Source organism: Trachypithecus francoisi, unplaced genomic scaffold (genome assembly GCF_009764315.1).
Source record: "Trachypithecus francoisi isolate TF-2019V2 unplaced genomic scaffold, Tfra_2.0 Lachesis_group14, whole genome shotgun sequence".
NCBI lineage: Eukaryota > Metazoa > Chordata > Mammalia > Primates > Cercopithecidae > Trachypithecus > Trachypithecus francoisi.
Window position 1 is genome coordinate 7,500,882 of NW_022681459.1, and position 19,847 is coordinate 7,520,728.

The 19,847-nt window shown below is 38.5% G+C and overlaps 1 protein-coding gene across 3 annotated transcripts in view; it reads left to right on the forward strand.

Moving 5' to 3' along the window:
- Positions 1-6,432: 6,432 nt before the first annotated feature.
- NCAM2 (neural cell adhesion molecule 2) overlaps positions 6,433-19,847 on the forward strand; it is a 572,054-nt gene continuing 558,639 nt past the window's right edge. For all 3 annotated transcript variants that reach the window (XM_033232201.1, XM_033232202.1, XM_033232203.1), the window contains exon 1: positions 6,433-6,726. In XM_033232201.1, coding sequence (XP_033088092.1) covers positions 6,672-6,726 — 55 coding nt within the window. In that variant the 5' untranslated portion in view covers positions 6,433-6,671. The remainder of the gene's footprint in view (positions 6,727-19,847) is intronic.

Here is a 19,847-nt window from a genome sequence, read left to right on the forward strand (position 1 = left end):
AAATACATGTTTATATGAAAGACTGAAAGAAAATATGCCAAAATGTTCAAGAGATAGCCACTGTCTGGTTGATAGGGCATGGACAGTCCTAATTGTTTTTTATATCTAGCATGCCAGAATTTGAGAAGAGTAAACATTAATTTATAAATAAACAGGCACAGCCGTTTAATTTTATTTTTTATTATATTATTTTACATAGCCCAGCTATTTTTTTGGAGTCAATTTCTTTCATATTTTTTGAGTTTCTTAATTTTAGAAAGGCTGTGAAATCCAGTAACAGGTATTAGGTACATAATTATTTAAATATGAGGACCAATCATAAAGAATGTTGGTAGGGGGAATATATTATTTTCTTAAAAATGAGTTAAGATTATTTCATGTAGATATAAAGTATAAGAATTTTCCCCTAAGCATTAAAATTTTAAAAAAAGTGTATCTAAATAATGTTCCTTGGTGGATTATTAGGTAGAATATTAATGGTTTGTGGTTATATAGGAAAGAATCCTATTTCTACCACTAGCTTGCCTTTTACTAATAGAACTGCTTATCTAAGTTGAAAATTAATGGAAGCACATCTCCATTAAGGAAAGAACCAACTGCTCCTACCCACTAAGAGGTTTTTGAATGAAATGCCTAATTTTATTGCCCTGCCAAAATGCAATTGATTACTATTGTGTCCTATCAAATCTATACTTGTATTGGATCTGTTGTCAGTGATGAAGGATTTTGTTACCTAGGATGTGATAACTTCCCTCCACATGGAAGGATTTGTGCAGACATCACCTTGGTCGATATTACCCATGGACAAAAATATGGTTCCTGAGTGCTGTGATCAATAATTGGGCAACCTAAATATCACATCATGATCCTTGTCATATCAAATAGGTTCATTGCTATCCATTGCTTGATTCCTTTTTCCTATCTTACTTTGTCCTGAATATATTCCTGAAATTGTATCAATGACTGTTTTGTTAACATGTTCTAGGTTTGTTAAGTTTTCTGCTCTGTCCATCATTGTATTTCCCAGGGATGTCTTGGTGAAGAAAAATACGATATCCCCTTAGAGTTAAGAAAATATTATTCTGGGAAGTGGCAAATTATAGGCAGTTATTGCATAATTTCTGAGCGAAGTGAGCAGTTATTTGCCCAGAGGGAGCATGAAGTAGCCATGAAAGAAAATGACCCCATGTATCTTGGAAGAAATTAAAAAGTAAGAATCTGTGACAATGAGGGTGCCTCAGTACCATAAATCTGCCTCTTTCCTTTCTTCATTTCAAATAGAACAGCTAAGAAAGTAAAACATTTTAAAAGAAAGGTGTTAACATCTAAAACCTATTGTTAAAGTATCTGCTGTTATATGCTCACAAATAGCCTGGTAAAGGGTCTAAAATGTTGTGTCAAGAAGTTTAAAATTATTTTCAAAGACACGCTTATTAGAAAAAAGTGGCATTAATGGAGAGGGGAAGGCAGTAGCAGGACCATCTATTTATAGAGGTTTTAGACTATCTGTCTATATATACACTGGATATTTTTCTTCCTTTGTGGCAATAAGAAAAGTCAAAACAGGCAATTTTCTAGACAAGTAAATGAATAGTTGTAATGGCTTATGACATCTTAAAAATATAAATGATCACACGGAATGTCCTATTTCTTAATAGTATGATCTTAACACCCATGAATTCTGTCAACGGAGAGATTAAACAAATATAACGTCAGAAATACACAAATAAAAATAATGTTTAAATACTATCCACAGCACATCATTCATGTCTAGGCTCTATGTGTACATTATATATCTGCATGCTTTTTGCAAGAGCAGATTGCAAAAGTAAGAAACAGAATCTCTCTGAGAAGATAATTTCCGCATACAATGTGCCTTATCGTTTTCTGTCTCTCTGCTACTCCTTTATGTTATTTTATTGATTCTTTTAAATCAAATTTATCTGCTTTCGGTTAACCATGCATCCAGTCCTGTTGGTATTTCTTACTACTCAGCTTTTCATAGATTCCTGAGTTTTGTTCAACTGGCTCTTATTTTTATAAATGAAATAACTATCGCCCCAACTATGCCTCTGATACATTTCCTCGGATAGATGAAGAAGTGGATAAATTGTCTTACATGTAAATCATGAGCTACCTAGAGGAGGGAGGATGCGTTTCTATACCTTTTATATCCTACACTGCCCATGGCTTACTCATGTTCATAGATTTGGTACATTCAATAAAAGTATTCAATGTCTACATAATAGAAAGCACTCCTTTCAAATGATGGAGGGGAATAGTGAGAAGAGGCAATTTTTCTACATGGTGTCCTCACATGGTCAATCTATTAAGAAGAAGAACTGACTAAGGCAAATGTCAGGCTGCACATTACTTTGTCACTGCAATGCGAAATAAATGTGCATCTGATAGAGCCCTGGAGAGGCACTTCTACTTTTGGCTAAGAAGCAGTTGAGGCAAGTTTTTTTTTGAGTATATGACACTCTGCTATTGAGTCCTTATGGCAACATAAATTTAGGCTGAAAATGGAGAAAACCCTTGAAAGCCTTAGAATTGTCTTAGTTCATTTTGTGCTGCTGTAACAGAACGCTACGGACTGGGTAATTTATAAACAATAGAATTGTATTCGGCTCACAATTTTGGAGTCTGGGAAGCCCAGGTCGAAGGACTACATCTGGTGAAGGCCTTCTTAGCTGCATCATTACACAGTGGAAGGAATCACATAAATGACAGAATATGTTCAAGAGAGTGAGAGATGGAACCCACAACCATAGACCCTTTTATAGTCAGCATGAATCCATTCATGACAGTGTAGCCCTCTAGACCTAAATACCTCCTATTAGGCCACACTCCCAACATTGTTGAACTGGGATTTCAGTTTCCAACACATGCCTTTTGATAGACGCACTCAAACTGTAATCCTCATGTGGGCCTATGATTCACCATCAGGCCTATAACCCCCGGGATGGAGAGAGCCATCCTAACTTTTTCTGACTATGCATGCCAGGACTTATATTGTGAGAGGCTGTGAATATCAGGTTTGTTAGCATAACTCTCTCCCACCTTGTATTTTACACTCTGTACTTTTTTCAAATTAGACTTCTCTCTGCTCTCCACACATGCTGTGTGGTTTCACGCCCCCAGGCTTTGCTTAAGTTTTTCTCTGCCCTGCCCACGTCCCTACCTATCTAATTTCTCCGCTTTCTTCAAAGCTTCATGAATCCTTTCTTAATCCTCTATTCAGAAATGATGCCCTCCTCTTATGTCACAATAGCAGGGCATTTTCACTTTTCTTATGGTATTTTTTAAAAACCTGATTTATACGACTGAATTGTGTACTTATGCCTGATATCTTCAACAAGTGACTATTAACGAATTGAGGGGCAGGATCAATAGCTGTATCACCTTTCTTTGTATATTCCTGAGTATCAAGGGTTTGTCCATTCATCTTTTCCATACACACAGATGCTCTCTCTCTCTCTCCCTTCCTCTCTCTGTCTCTGTCTCTCTCTCTCTCTCTCACACACACACACACGCAGAAGTTTGGACACAGCACAGTCTTACGATACAAACTTCTAATCAGAAATTTCATTTGTGTCTGATAGATTATTGCTATCATCTCCCTAACCTCACTCTAAGAAGATTTAATATCTAAATTACCTTACAGGATTCCAGTAAAATTTTCCTTGGCCATGGTTTAACCCATGGCCTGACACAAAAGTAATTTCACTTTTTTGTTTGTTTATTTGTTTCTTTAGACAAAGACTCACTCTGTTACTCAGGCTGGAGTGAACTGGCACAATTTCGGCTCATTGCAACCTCCACCTCCTGGGTTCAAGCGTTTCTTCTGCCTCAGTCTCCTGACTAGCTGGGACTGCAGGTGCGTGCCACCACCCTAGGCTAATTTTTGTATTATTAGTAGAGATGGGGTTTCATCATATTGGCCAGGCTGGTCTTGAACTCCTGACCTTGTGATCCACCTGCCTCAGCCTCCCAAAGTGCTGGGATTACAGGCATGAGCCACACCCAGCCTGAAAGTAATTTGACTTCTAATAACACAGAGGTGAATTCAGTTGTCAATATTTCCAGCTGATTAACAGGTGTGCATGTATGTGTGTGTATGATAGGCACTTGGCCACTCCCAGTGTCAGGCTGAAAAATTGCAGGTTGTGTGAAGATGCTATTTGACACAGGGAGTATCCTTTTAACTCTCTTCTGTGATTGTGTGTGTATGTGTGTGTGTGTGTGTGTGTTGCAGTCATTCTTTGGTATCCACAGGGGGACTAGTTCCAGTACTGTCACAGATCCTTGGGTGCTCAAGTCCCTTATATAAAACAGCATAATATTTACATATAACCTTCTCCTGAATATTACATCATCTCTGGATTAGGCGTAATACGTTATATAATGCAAATGTTTTGTAAATAGTCACTTTGCTGTATTTTTTTAGTTATGTTATTTTGATTGTAGTATTGTTTCATTTTTTAAAGTTATTTTTCATCCATGGTTGGTAGAATCTGAGGATGCAGAACTGTGGACGCAGAAGGCCTACCGGGTAGCATTTATCAATGCCCAAGAGGAATAAAGAATTGGAGTAAATAAATGAGTCACTGGTCTTTCACATCTATAAATGGGCTACTTCCACCCTTTCCTGCAAAGAGCTGACCATGAGCTTACTTCAGTGTGGTTAGCACATTCCAGAACCAGTAAAGGGTGTGAGAAGGGTACCTTGGCAAAATAATTTTCTAAATATCTTGTCTGCTATGAGATCAAGAGGAAAGAAGAGGTTCTCCAGCGGTGAGGTGCTGAGAGGGCCATTGCTTTTCAACCATGACGTGAGTTGAGGGCCGCCTTTCCCCTCCTCTCTTTCTGATAACCCCATCCCAGGATGCCAAGTGGGTGAATCATCTGTATAAAGCGCTCTGCCCGGCAAGGACAAATCGCAGACAGTATCTCCCCTATGCATATTAGCCTGTGTCTACTCTCTTGCCCCCTGCCCTCCCTGAAGGCAATGCAACGTCCATTTCGGCATGAAATCCTCAGGCTGGGGCTGGACTCTGAGCTCTACAACATTTCTATATCCTCCCCACCCCCGCTATTTCTATGTCTTCACTGATAAGGAAGGAGCTAGGGTCCTTGTGGAGTCTGGGGCGGGGCAGCTGAGTTCTCTAAGGAGTCAGAGGGAAAGAGCAGATGAAAGAACCCATTGTCAGCTTTTGCAGGTCGCGGTAAACCCGGGCCATATTGACATGGGCTCCCCCGGGCCGGGCCGGTGATTCTGCCTCTTTACCGCTCTTGCAGGAGAGGTGAGGTTAATTTCACAAACGTTTTCCTATCCTTCTAGGAGAAATAACGATAAGCCCCAATCTTAAGGAGCAGAGAGTTCGTTCTGGGCGCTTGCCACGGCTCCCTCACTTCAATTTACACTTTCACACACGGGGGTATGTGGGCGTTGGGGGTAGGGCACTGATCTGGGGAAGGTTCCACCCACCCCCGCCCCCCGCCCCAACTCATCTTTGCACATTTGCAGTCCTCCCTCGGTGCACCCCTGGCGGGGATCTGGCAGTGCAGCTCCCTGGAACCCAGGGCAGAGCCCGCGGAGTGAGGCCAGGAGAGACTTCAGGCCTCTAAGGACACAGTTGAGGCGGAGGCTGAGTTGAACGCAGCTCCTTCCGCGGCTCGCCTCCTCCCCAGTGTCTCTTCCTTAAGGTGCCGTTCCCAACAGTAATGGGTCGAGATGTAGAGGAAACATTCTGTACATTATTTTTCCGCCCACCCTTTAGCGCCTGAGGAGATAGACAGTGTAGACTTTAGGGTACAATTGCTTCCCCTCTGTCGCGGCGGGGTGGGGAGCGTGGGAAGGGGACAGCCGCGCAAGGTGCCAGCCTGCTCCAGGTTTGAGCAAGAGAGGGAGAAGGAGGTCCACGGAGAGACAAGAATCTCCCTCCTCCCACGTCCAAAAGGAGTAAGAGTCGCGGGGCACACCGCCCGCCCTCAGATCCCCCGTTCGCGTTGAGCCGGCGCGCGCTCCGGGCGTCCGCCTGCAGTATCAGTATCAGTATCAGCATCAGCATCTGCATCAGCATCAGCTCAGCTCAGTTCAGCTCAGCATCAGCTCAGTCGCCCCGAGGCGGCTGGCAGCTGTGAAGGAGCTCCAGGCGGACCCCATCCCCACGCCCTTCTCGGCTCAGGGAGTCCATGAACGTGCGAATGGCCGGCGGGCGAGTGGCGCCTTCGCGATCGCAGCTGCCCCTCTAGTTGGAGGCACCGGGGACCGAACCTGTGGCTTCCAGTTAGACTGCGGACGAATCCCGGGACCGCGAGCCTCGCGGGACAGCGGCCGCCGTGCGGCGCGGAGGGATACGCCTCGGCCGCACCTCCCCTCGCCGCGCCCCCGCCCCGCCGCCCTCCCCTCCCGGCTCTGCTGCTGCCGCCGCGGCGGCCGCTGCTGCTGCTTCTGCCGCCGCTGCCGCCGCTGCTGCCTGGATATAGTGCGGCAAGAGCGGAGCTTGCAGTCACTTTGCGAGGAGGAGCGCGCGGGCTGCGGGCGGCTGGGGCACCGCGGGAGCGGCGGCGGCGGCTCTCGCAGAGGCGGCCGGGGCAGCGAAAGGTTCTCTCTCCAGGCTGGACTTACTAACTTTGAAACTGTCCACCGGTGTCACGTCCTGAACATGAGCCTCCTCCTCTCCTTCTACCTGCTCGGGTTGCTTGTCAGTAGCGGGCAAGGTAGGAGTGTGGTGCTTTATTGCATTTACTTTCCCTCCCCCTTCCACCCGGCCAAGAGAGGCAAAGAGGGAGGCGCAGGAAGAATTAAATGAAAGAACTAAAGTTACAGTTATTGTTGTTATTATTATTTTGGTCCTTTCTCCTAGCTGACTCTAAAATTGTATCTGTTGTGTGGAGACCCTTGAGAGAAGGGAAAATAGGGAATTGGAGAGGGCAATCAGTGAGCAGGATATCCAGGGAAACCACTTCTTCTTCTTCTTCTTTTTTTTGTTTCCTCTGGGATTTTGGCTTTCTCTTATTTTCATTATCAAAAATTGGATGAGTGTGTTGGTGTGTGTTAACAGTGAAATATCTGAGGTTGCGGAAAGAAAGGGCACGATGGTGTTTTACAGAAGCAGCAAAAACTATCAGCGTTAAACTCATTTGCAGAATATCTGTTGTGTGCAAGACATTCGATTCTTGGAGACTCTTTTTTTTTCCACCCCTTTCCCCGAACCCTAATTCCTGACCATGAAGTGAATGATGATGGCTTATTTCTGTTGGAAACTAAGAGAGGGGCCATGGATATTGTGTGTAAGAAAGCAAATGGATAAAACTGGGGATGTGTTGCAGTCATTCATTTTGACCCCAACCCCTTATTAATACAGAAAGGTGGAATAATTTTGTAACATTACATTGTAATTACACCTGTAAGGGATTTCTGGGGTTGTGGGAGAACTGGTGGGAGCTTTTATCTCTTAAAAAAAAAAAAAAAAGAATAGCCTGGTAGAATAACCTGAGAGGGAATTTGTGGAAGCTATCACTATTTGTCTCTAGAGAGATAGATATCAATTTATCCGGCTGTTTAGAGAGTAAATATTCACATGAAATATATTTACAATAAATGGAAGCATTTTCAACTGTCCAGACAAGTTTGGACGTTTAATTAGGGACACAAAATGCTAAAACATGCATTGGTGAAAGTCTTTAAAGGAAAAACAAAAGAGCGCTAATTCTAAGATATGTAATGATTGCAAAGAATGTTATGTTGTTAGTGTTGCATGAAATTGGTTTTTTAAAAGAATATAATAAATTACAAGACAAGTTAAAATATCCCCACGATATTCAGTTCTAAGCATTTTTAGCCCCTTCTGTATTGCTCGTTTGGTCCAGCAGGGGGTGGTAGAACTCCATTTTAAGCCCAGAAGATGGTTGTTTCTGCTCTTCCACGGAGTCCTTCTATCATTCTTCAGCAGGGCTTGACATTTTGGATGTGAAGCCTTCCTTTCTCTGCCCTTCTCCTCCCCACAGCTATAGTGTTAGTGGCTGATGAGACACGATTGGATGCAGATTTAATGTTCAGAAATTAGTATGCAAATATTGGAGATTCCTATAGTTTGTAAAGTGTCTTGATAAGATTCTGCTCATTTTCCCTTCCTAACATAGAGTATGAAATATTTCAGTCTTAGCAAAATTGCAGATATGTCCATCTGAAGCAAATGCTAGTCAAATTCGTTAATTCAGTGGTTCTTAAGCAAAGATCAACATACACATATGTCCTACAGATATGCTGTTTTGATTTTTCAGATAGCTGCTGATTGTGTTTAACTGTTCATTTATAACGTAGACAGGTATTTCTGAGCACTAGGAAACAATCCCTGAAAATTGCAGTTAAATACAACTGCAATTAAATAAGTGTAGTTAGTGTGGGGCAGCATGAGGGCATAATAGGAAGCAAGTTTATGCAGACTTATGATTACATTGTGAGTGGTTTGGAGAAGAAAAATCTCTCAGTTGTGGAGTCTGAATTTATCATTGCAGAGGCTAACTGTGTTGGAATTTGGAGACATAGGAAATCTACAAATGTTAGATATATAGGTTTAAATAGTACACAGAGACATAAAATTTGGATGTGTACATGTAACACAGATGTGAAATTGTGATTCAGCTAATTTATAAGTCAGGATACAAGGTGGTTATGAAGAGGCACTCTGAGACAAGCATCTCTGAAGGGGAGCCCATATTCAGTGTAATGAAACAGGGTAGAAGGAGACCATCATTGTAAAGATCTCTCTATCTAGTACAATTTCACAATGCGTGGCACTCATAGAGGCACAGATACATTTCAGAGAGACCTAGCTTTGGTGGAAAGCAATATATAGTACCTCTATGCCATGTGTTCTGATGAAGTCAGAGATGCTTGGATGTAGAGATCCTCATCCTGGAGTCCAATTCCTCTATGCTAGTGTTTTGTTCTCTAATTAAGGATGCAGCAGCAAGTATCAGACATACCACTGGGAGCTATTGAAAAAAAAATAGACCTAGTGTAACTCATAATTTTGTTTATTCTCTTGTAGAGAGGGCCATGGAAAAGCCACCAGTCAGTGATCCCTGGTCTTGCCTTAGAAATACTAAAATCCCAGCTTGCTGACTTATGTGTCCAACAACATACTTGCAGGGGATTTTATGAAGCATGATTGGAATTATTGCTTTGGGAAGTGGTGTGCGGTTAGACTGAGGAAAGGCAACAATGATGTATGCCCTTTTTAGGAGTCAAAATGTTTTGAACTGAAGCAGTTGAATAGGAGAAAATGACATTAAATGAGAAACTGACTAACTTAAGTGAATGCCAATACTATAATTAGCTAACGAGGCCTAATAGTTTACTTGTAACTCTCAACACAACCTTATTGTTGTACAGTAGTAAGACGCTTTTTTTTTTAATGTAGCAGAAATACTCCTTTAAAAACCTCTAATTTCCACTGCAAGATTAATGTCTAATGAAGTGAGGTTAGAATGTTATTGTGAAGTCTGAATTTAATTGTCAATGGAAAGAAAATTCTGTAATTCTGTAACTTTTGCAATTATTTTTCCTTTGTGTTCAAAACTTGGTCACAACCTTTGTAATCATAAATCTCAAGTGATAACTTCAGTTTCTGATTAATTGCATTTGCTCTTCGGATCTTTGTATATTCAAATTCCCAACCTGTAGTATGTATGGATTGCTTTCGTGAGAGTTTTTACATTTTTAAAACCACTTCCTTCTTCCTTTAAAAATTAAACAGGTATGATTAATAAACATTTTTCCTGGATGTTCACTGTTACACTAAAACCGAAGGTAAGAATAATGCTATTCATCTCTCTTGCAATCCAGTTCAAATGTACCTACTGAGAACACTTACCTAAGCCAAAATCTTGAGGAAAGGAGGGGTGAATTGCCCAGTTGATGAGTTAAAGCAGACATCTGCTTACAGTTATTCTCTTTGGTGAAGTGCTAGTAAGTCATTGTACATTAAAGCAATGTACCTTCTAAAAATAGAGCACAGGTGTGTGAGTGTCCACTAGTTTGAAGATTACAGGAGAGGTCTCCACAAACTCATCCTCTGTCTAGGCTGTTACATGGCTCCAGCCTCTCTCGTATGCTTTTTCTATCTGCTCTGCTCTAATTCTTTGCTATCAGCCTCTTTATGCAAAGTTTCTATTAAATCAACTGGGTCTTCTTTTGCACTTGGGGAAGAGAGGCTGATGTAAATTAATATCTTTATTGTCAAAGAGTAACCCAGAGGATTTCCCTCCCTACTTCATATCAAAAGAGTTAAGCAGAGCATTTTCTCACTGTTAATGTAGAATCGGAGCCCACAGAGCAAGAAGGGAAGTTGGCGGATCCCGAGAGTGTCAGATGAGTCTTTTCAATGACACAGGGAGCTGATTTTCTCCCCGAGGTACTGTCCTACTAGAGAAGCAATTAATGAAACAAAAGAACTTCATTCAGTACCAAAAGTTAGACTTCATATGATTTTGTAAATAAAATGGCCTTCTTTCAAAAATAGGGCTAGTTTGTAAGGAAACTGAGAAATGAGCTACAGATCTTGAGGCTAGTGACCAAGCTGAACAGTGTGATTTGTTTTTGCCTGTCCTTGTGTGGAAGCAGTGCAAACAGTAGCAGGATCGACAATCTGAAGACTCTGGAACTGGTCCTCCTGCATTCTCTGCCTTTTAACATTTGGGGAATCATTGTAACTTATCTCTTTTCAGGGTCATCTCTCACAGCAATGAATTATTGAGAGAATGAAGAAAAGTGCTCAATAACTGATAGAGTGATTCTAAATTGCATTATTTCCCCCCAAAATGAAATTAATCCCCTGAGGGTTGATGTGTGCAAAATCAATTTAATAATTTGAATATACTTCTCAAGGGACTATCATTGTTTTTCAAATTTTATTGTCCTAAATTTTAAATTTATTGTTCCCTTTATACAATCCCAATTAAACTGAGGATAGGCCTATTTCAAAGATTATAAATTTGTTTTAATTTCCCAAATTACATGATATGAGAACACTTTAAGATACAACCAGTGCTTATATGCTTTTATTAAATGTAATATTCCTGCATTTTATAGAGTCAAACTATCTCTAATTGTTCAACAAATAAAAGTGCTTCTCTCTGGTGCTCTTTTAACTATTTTAATAACTTTTAACAATTTACAGTTATGATAAGAGTACTAATCCCAAATAGATATCAATGTATTTCCTAGTTTTCTATGTTCACTTGTGCCACTTACAATTCATCAAACATTACAAGACATTTTACAAAGCTATGTAGTAATGAAACATCTTGATTTTAAATCAAGATGTTTGAATTTAAATCATTAAGAAAGATAATGGGGAATTTTGAGAATATTTATAAGCATGGCAATCAAAATATTATAGTTTGAAGAATTTCAGGTCCACTGATCAAATCTTTCTTGGCACCATTTGATTTATTAAAACTCACAGGGATGAAGAAAATTCATTGGATTTGGTATCAGAAGACCTAGGCTACTAAGAGTCTCTTAACCTTGAAGAAGCAACTTACACTGTTAGAACCACTATTTGCTTATTTGAAAATCTGATATCATAAAACCTGGCCAGTTGACTCTGATACTCGGCCATGAGGAGCAATTGTGGCAATAAATATGTATAGGCAGGCACCTTGCCAAAGGTCAACCCTACTATGCTAGGCTTTGTTTATGTTTTGAAATAATGTGTGTACAGATAAATTTGTCTGTGGTTTATAAACGTTTATTTAGTTTAAAAAAAATCATCATAAGCTGCTCTGTGATTAGAAAACAATATCAGAGACAGAGATTACTTATTGATAAGGGTGACTCATTCATCATTTATTCATTTATCTAACATTTACAGAATACCTGCTGTGTCCTAGACACTTCATTAGACAACATCACTAGGAATGGTTGCATGGGTTGTGTGAAGAACAACTCCAGGGGGCGTCACTCATTGTCCTAGTGATGGAACACATATTTATTTTTACAATTTGCCAGCAGATGGCAGTAAAAGGTTTTGAGGAATGATGCGCTTTTTTTTTTTGTATCACGAATCCTCTCTATGGACCAACATCAGGCTGATGTTAAACACCCAGAGGCTTAGGATGGGCCACGCAATTAAGATAAATGACTTACTAAAGATCAAATGGAAAAATAAAAGGGTTAGTTACTAGAGCTCCAGTCTCCAAACTCTTCAGTTCTCCTAACACCAAACTTGTTCATAGATTTTATTTAAATGAATCTAATGTATCTTCAGCTCAGAGTAAAATATATTTAAATTCTGTGCCATTTTGTCAGTGAATCAAATAACAAGCACTTTTTGAGACCTTAAAATGAGTACATTATCAGCACCTTATAACAGTACAGACCACTTGTGCAAAGTGCTGTCGTCTTGTAACTCACGATTATCAATGAGTCAAGGGACTATTAGCTTGGTTTTATGGATGAAGAAATTGAGGTACAGAAGAATTATCCAGTTTGCCTATATCACTTATTTTTGTAGTTATCTGGAACTAGGAGTAGATTTTCCAGCTTCTGGTTGCATACCTATTTTTGATGTATTGTTGATTCATTTGTTTAAAAGTTTGCATGTTTGTGGAAAATTCAATGTCGAGAATTGCAGAAACAAATAATACAAATTAAAAAACCCAAATAAGCATGAGAGAAATACAGAACTTGTTCAACAAAATATTATAAAATGACAAAATATATCATACAATTAATTAAACACTAAGTAGTCTGAGTCCTTAGCAGTTTAGTGCCTAGAATGAGCTAAAATTGATTGTATTTACTGACAGACTCTCTTGTCATAATCCTCTATTATCTTGTTATTATAATGATTATTGTTTCTTTATATATGAGGGCCATGAGACATAGGGAGTTTAAATAACTGAGGTTGTACTGCTTGGAAATGAGGGTTTGTATTTGGGACAGTTCAAAACCTAGCCTCTTACCAGGACATTACCTTGCCACTCAGTGAAACAGAAAGGGCTTCAGTATAGTGAGAGTAAGTGGAGAAAAGTATTAATACAAGGAGAAAAATAATGAGTGAACAAATTGTAAGAAGGGAGGTGCGTGTTGGGAGAATAGAAATAATCCAGTTTAATGAATCCAAGGATTCATGAAGCAGTTTGGAAAGGTGAGCCTCTGCACTCAATTATGGAAATAGTGGTGGAAATAGAAGATAGAGTGACCTGGAGGCTAAGCTGTGTTTGACTCTAGTGTACATCTTTGGGAGCCATTGTTTGGGCAGGAGAGTAACATGATTAAATTTTGGTTTGTTTTTATGTCTACTGGCCATGTGTAGGATGAAGAAAAGAAAAAGGAGTAAGTGGACATGGTACATGTGTCTATGGAAGAATTAATAGGATCTTAGTAACAAATACAAATTGAGTAACTGTTAGGAAGGTGCCACATGAAGTTTTAAGTCTATTTAGCAGGAAAAAAGGTTATATCTTAATAGAAATAGGAAAAATCAATGAAAAAGTACACCCATTTTAAGTAATTTTTAACTTGTTGTTTTTAAAATTATATGTCAAGTTGCTGTATTCATGGCACATCTAGATAAAAATGTCAATAAATTTGAAAATGGAAACTGTTGATCTTTTTATTGGCCAATTCTTCAGAATAATTTCTTCACTTTTATTTGTCATCTGTCTTTATCTTGTTCTTCCATCCCCATTTATGCTTCAAATGTTGTGTAGTATACTTCTGGAATTTTGGTAAAATCTCAGATGTATGTAGGTAAAATTTGTTTTCATTATATGTTCTTCATTTAAATCATTTTCTCTGCTTTATTTATAATTTCTTTTTCTTTTTAGCACTGGCAGACCAAAACAAAATAAAAACCAGGAGAACTCCCCCCTCCACCAAAAAAACCCTGAAAACTTACATAAAAAATATTTTTGGTATTGAATATATAAAATTTTAACATTTTTCTATCAGTGTCCAAGGAAGGAAAAAGGAACTAATATTTTTGAGCACCACCTCTATGCCAGAGAGCTGTGTTGAGCATTTTTACTCACTATCTCATTGAATCTTGATTAGATCGTAATTTATAGATGACATTCCTGAGATTAAGAGTGAGTGATTTGCCCAGATATTTTAAGTTCTTCTTTAGGCTGGCACCCACGTTTATAGCAAGGAGCATTAAATACATTTCAGATAGGACTCGGTCTTTTTTGCTACAGTGTTTGTTTCTTTGATGCATCTTATCTTGTTACACCATTGATAAACAGGGGGTCGCTGTGTTATAATGCAGAAATTGTGTTGATCCATGGGTTGGGAGTGGTGGCTCACATCTGTAATCCCAGCACTTTGGGAGGCCAAGGCCAGCAGGTCGCTTGAGATCAGAAGTTTGAAACCAGCCTGGGCAACATGGCAAATCCCCGTCTTTACCCAAAATACAAAAATTAGCTGGGCGTGGTGGTGCACGCCTCAGTAGTCCCAGCTACTTGGACGGCTAAGGTTGGAGAATCACTTGAGTCTGGGAGGCAGAGATTGCAGCAAGCAGAGATTGCACCACTGCACTCCAGCCTAGGTGACAGAGTGAGACTCCATCTCAAACAAAACAAAACAAAACAAAAAACAAAACATTGTGTTGATCCATACATGATTTTCTCCGCTCATTAATTTTTTAAGTAAGAGCCAGGCTTTCTTACAACTAAGGAGAAAGCCTTAGCAAGCTGTAAAGACTTTAAGAAAACATGAAAAAAATTAACTCAAGGCCCTTCCTTTAGTTCAAGTATTCATTTACTTAGTAGCTTTAAGAGCATCTTGATTTCCGCTGTAATAGGCATCTGGTGAAGTGAAAGTGCGGCTGAAGAAGCTGGGAAGTCATTTTGTCTGGTGAAAAAATGATGTTTGCTTTTGTTTACATTGTTGTTTTTATTTTTTAAAGGCTACACTGTGAATCACAGTTTGCATTTTAAAGTGAATGCCCTTCAGGTCTTGCATCCTGATAGAGGGTGCCAAAGCTAGGTGCAAATACCAGCAGAGATTTAACTATGCTAGTATTATAATTAAGACTTGTATGGTTTTTGTTAGTGCTTGGTTACAGCTTTCTGCAGGTTTTGAATGTTTTGCCTTCTAATCCTGCCTTTTCCCATAAAGTATGATATTTTTTACTGCACAAGTTTTCAGACCCCAGAGATTTTCAGGGATGCAAATAGGGTGCTATATCAGAAATGCATGTCTCTATTTGCAAAATCAGCCAATGTATTATGGCAAAACCTATATTATAATATGAATAGATCCCAATGTAAGAAAATAAGCACACTTGTAGTTTGGTCTCAGTATTAATGAGAGGACTTGGGGACATTTTTTCTATTATTTTAACTTGTTCATTCCCAACGAGTTTTTTTGGTACCTCTGTTACCAGAAAGGGGTCCGAATCCAGAACCCAAGAGAGGATTCTTGGATCTTGTGCAAGAAGGAATTCAGAGCAAGTCCATAGAGTAAAGTGAAAGCAAGTTTATTAGGAAAGTAAAGGAATAAAAGAATGGCTACTTCATAAGCAGAGAACCCTGAGGTCTGCTGGTTGCCTATTTATTGTTACTTCATTATATGCTAAACGAATGGTGGATTATTCATGAATTTTCTGGGAAAGTGGTGGGCAGTTCCTGAAACTGAATGTTCTTCTCCTTTTTAGATGATATAAGGTAACTTCCCGATGTTGCCATGACATCTGTAAACCGTTATGGTGCTGGTGGGAGTGTCTTTTAGCATGCCAATGCTTTATAACTGGCATACTATGAGCTGTGAGAATGACCAGAGGTCACTCTTGTGGCCATCTTGGTTTTGGTAGGCTTTGGCCGGGTTCTCTACTGCAGCCTGTTTTATCAGCAAGGTCTTTATGACCTGTATGTTGTGCCAACCTCCTATCGCATCCTGTGATTTAGAATGCTTAACCATCTGGGAATTCAGTCTGGTAGTTCTCGGCCTTATTTTACCCAGCCGCTATCCAAGATGGAGTTGCTGTGATTCACATGCCTCTGACACTTCTAATACTAGGCTTTCTGATTATTTTTATATCCATTGTCTCACTTAATTTTTCTCTGATTATTATTCTCTACTAATCACTGCCTGAAGAGAGCAATTGAGTTTCTATGTTCTAGCTATCATGCATGAGAGAAATGCTAAGAATAGATTATGTGAAGATTAATATATGTAGTGAGGTATGTCCCAGATGCTTTGAACAGTGACATTTACATGCTTTTGATTAAAAAAATTATTTACTTAGATAAATCACTTAGAGCATTCTGATACCAGCTGAAATTAAGCACATTTTTAATCTTGTTCACTCTTTATCATACTATGTAGGATAGAAAACCTGGCTTCATGCTACTTATTAAACTTATCTTTATACCAGGTAAAACTTTTGAATCATCAAAGGGTAAGAATTATACTATGGTAATATTTTTAAATGTATATACTACACATTGTGGGACATGTTAATTGACAAAACACGTATAGTCAATTTTAATTTACCTAATAAAGTCCCACAGTTATCCTGAAAAGTAGATAGTATTTCTGATTTAGAATAGGATAATAAACTTCAAAAAGGCGAAATTACTTGCCCAAAGAGAACGCTTTAAAAAATGGTAGGGCCAGACCTGATATAAACATTTTACTCTAGATACATCATATTTTCCTGTTATAATGTTTCTGGTTTTACTTAAAGATTTGTTTTACTCGTATCCATGAAGCAGTTACCAAAAATTCCTTCTTGGTATGAAACATATTTAATATCATTATGTTCTTCACAGTTTACTTTTGGACTGCGTTTCTAAGATGCCATTAGTTTTGACTGGAGATCTACCTTTCGTTTGAAATATTTGGGTGTGTGACTTCGAACTGTTAATACTTTTGCCTTGTATTCATTGACACAATCCTATTCTCTCAGCCTCATTGCTCGTTAGTGCGCACAGTAGTTCTTTCAACAAATGTTCATTAACTGCTTGTACCAGTCATTGCTAAAGGCTTTGAGGAGCCAATCAAAGATGAGGTAATATACCTGAATTCTGTACTTCAAACTTACGGTACTTTACTGTGACCTTCCATGTGAACCCCATGGGAGCAAGAATGCCTTTCCCTGCTAGCTTCCCATTACATGCAATGTACTTGAATAGAGAGAATGGAGAGTTTGCTGTAAATTCCCATGTTCATTGCTAGAACATGGTAGAAGCCCAGCAAATATATGCTGAATTCATATTTAAATATTATCCGGCAGGAGCCAAATTGACTGATTTTAAAAAGCATATTTACTTTTGCCTTTGCATAATGATTTGTTTTGTTGAAAATATATGATGTGTTGGCCTGTGTGTTTATTTCACACATTTTGTTTATGTCACTGCCATGCATAGAGCAGATCTTCCGTAAATATATCAACATCTATAAAATAATAAAGTCACAGTTATTATCTAATTCAGGAGGAATAACAAGGATGACTCACCTTATCCCTGGTCTTATGTCCTCATTGAAAATTAATTAGGCTTGGAATAGAGAAAACTGAAATCTTTCTGTAAGATTTGTTCTTCTGAAGTCTTATCTGAGGCATAGGAGATGGTTATATAGTTGGGGTCTCAAAACTTTTCAATGTATATATTGAAATATATAAATAAATGAGGGGGATATAACATGTTGATAAAGGTATAATTAACTAGATTAGATATGGTCAATAGTAAGTGTCTGCTGTGTCGATAGAGCAAGTGTTTAAAGTCCTCAAAATCAAGATAATCCCCCATGGTTAATTAAAAGTTGATTATTCATTCTATTCTTATTGGAAACCAATTCTGAACTGTATGTATAGTAAGAGAAGTCAGAAAATACTTGTTTTATCTTGATTTTTAAGAGATACTTGCATGTTTTCTCTTTTTTAAAAAAATGAAATTTCATTTAATCTCAAAAATCCTTTGCCCTCCGATAGCTCTGTGTGTGTGTGTGTGTGTGTGTGTGTGCGCGTGTGTGTGCACGCGTGTTTTAATGATTTTTATGGTGTTCTCTAGGTCCAACTTCAGTGATAAAAGTATTTAAGTTGATTGGGCAGAATATATTTTCGGATACCCCAGAAACTCTTTATCACCTCTTTATCTGTGTACCTACCATTTATCTATTAATGTTACCATTATTATATATGCTGTTTTTCACTTGAAACACAGTTTGCAATTAAAGAATTTACCAGTGCTTCTGATTTATCTATTTTTACTTTCATCTCCCTCCTCAAATTTTACATATAAGCACTTTAATTGATAATCTAGTTATTTTATTTCAAAGCCCCCTCATAAACGCTATGCTAATGTATTTTACCTCTGTGTGGGTTGCAGGTGGTCTGCAATTTAAGAACAAAACTTAACCTAGGTTGTTCAATGGCATTATGAGGTCCTCTGTGCTTAGAAAAAACAAAAAGCAAAAAAACTTCACCACCACATCCAAAGTGGATATGAAATGTTCAACTTTACTGTGCTCATGTTATTAAAATAACACTTCTTAGTACACAATTCTGAGCTATTATGCAATACCCTAAGTTGTTAATGTATTTTTGCTTTCAAGTCCCTGTATCATTTTTATTTTAATGAAACATTTTATGAAAAATAGCCTTCTTCCTACACTGTGCATTAATACAGCGATTGTTTGATGAACAGTGACTTCTTTAATCAGGAAATACCTCTTTCTTACTAGGAAAATCGAAGGATTAAACTATTGACTATGGGAGGAAAGAGTACTTTGTTATTAGTCAAGTTTTGCTTGACCTTTTCTGCTCAGCTGCCTCTCACTGCCGTGCCTTTTACCTCATTTTAAAGTCTGTAAGTCTCAGGTGATGGACATGGATGTGGATGTGTGATGGGAGAAGATAAATCTTTGTAAGTGTAAAGTGTCATTACTAATTAGAACTCTGAAACACATTCTAACCTCCCAGTAGAAACGCATGCAGGGAGCTGAGGTTGAATGATAAAGGGAAGTGAATACTCGAAGACTAATTACTGTTTTGTTTCCAGGAGGATAATTCATCAGCTAAAGGGGAATGGGAATGTGGGTGGTTGTATTAGAAGGGTGAAGAGCTTGGATAAAATCTCATATAGTTTCATGCATACAGGGGAGAAAAAGATACCCAGAGTGTATAGAATGATTATAGGCAACCTTGTTTCCTTAATGATCAGTGTGTAGTTTTAAGTATTTGGTGAATTAATTGAATGAAAGAAGGAAACCTGCCATTTACTCTGCAGGGTTTTGTCTTGTTTTGTTTTTCATAGGGATTACATCAGTTTAAAATTCAAAACATATAGGAAATCTGAACTATTATTTTAGAGATGAGGGAACTGATTTTCATAAAAGATATGTAGCATCTAATAAGGGAAGGATCTGAAATTCAAATTCAGGAATATTTGATTCTAAAATGATGCTCATTACACTGACTGAAACATAGTCCCTTGAAGAAATGATGAATTGCAGAAGGAAAAAGACAAGCACTAGGAGTAGCTCTAGCTTCAGGTTTTTATCATTGTTTTCCAGCCAATTCTTCCCCCACCTCCCACCCAGCTCTATAATACATATATTTACAGTATATGGCATTATTTTTGACATATGTATGTATTGTGAAATTATTATATCAAGCTAAGTATCTATCACCTTACATAGTTATCGTTTTTTGTTGTTGTTAGAACATCTAAGATCTAATCTCTTAGCAATTTTCAGGTATACAGTACATTTTTAACTATAGTCGCCATGCCATGCAATACATCTTCAGAACTTATTCAACAGAATGAAAAGACTAACTATGGAATGGGAGAACATATTTGTAAACTATACCTCTGATAAGGGG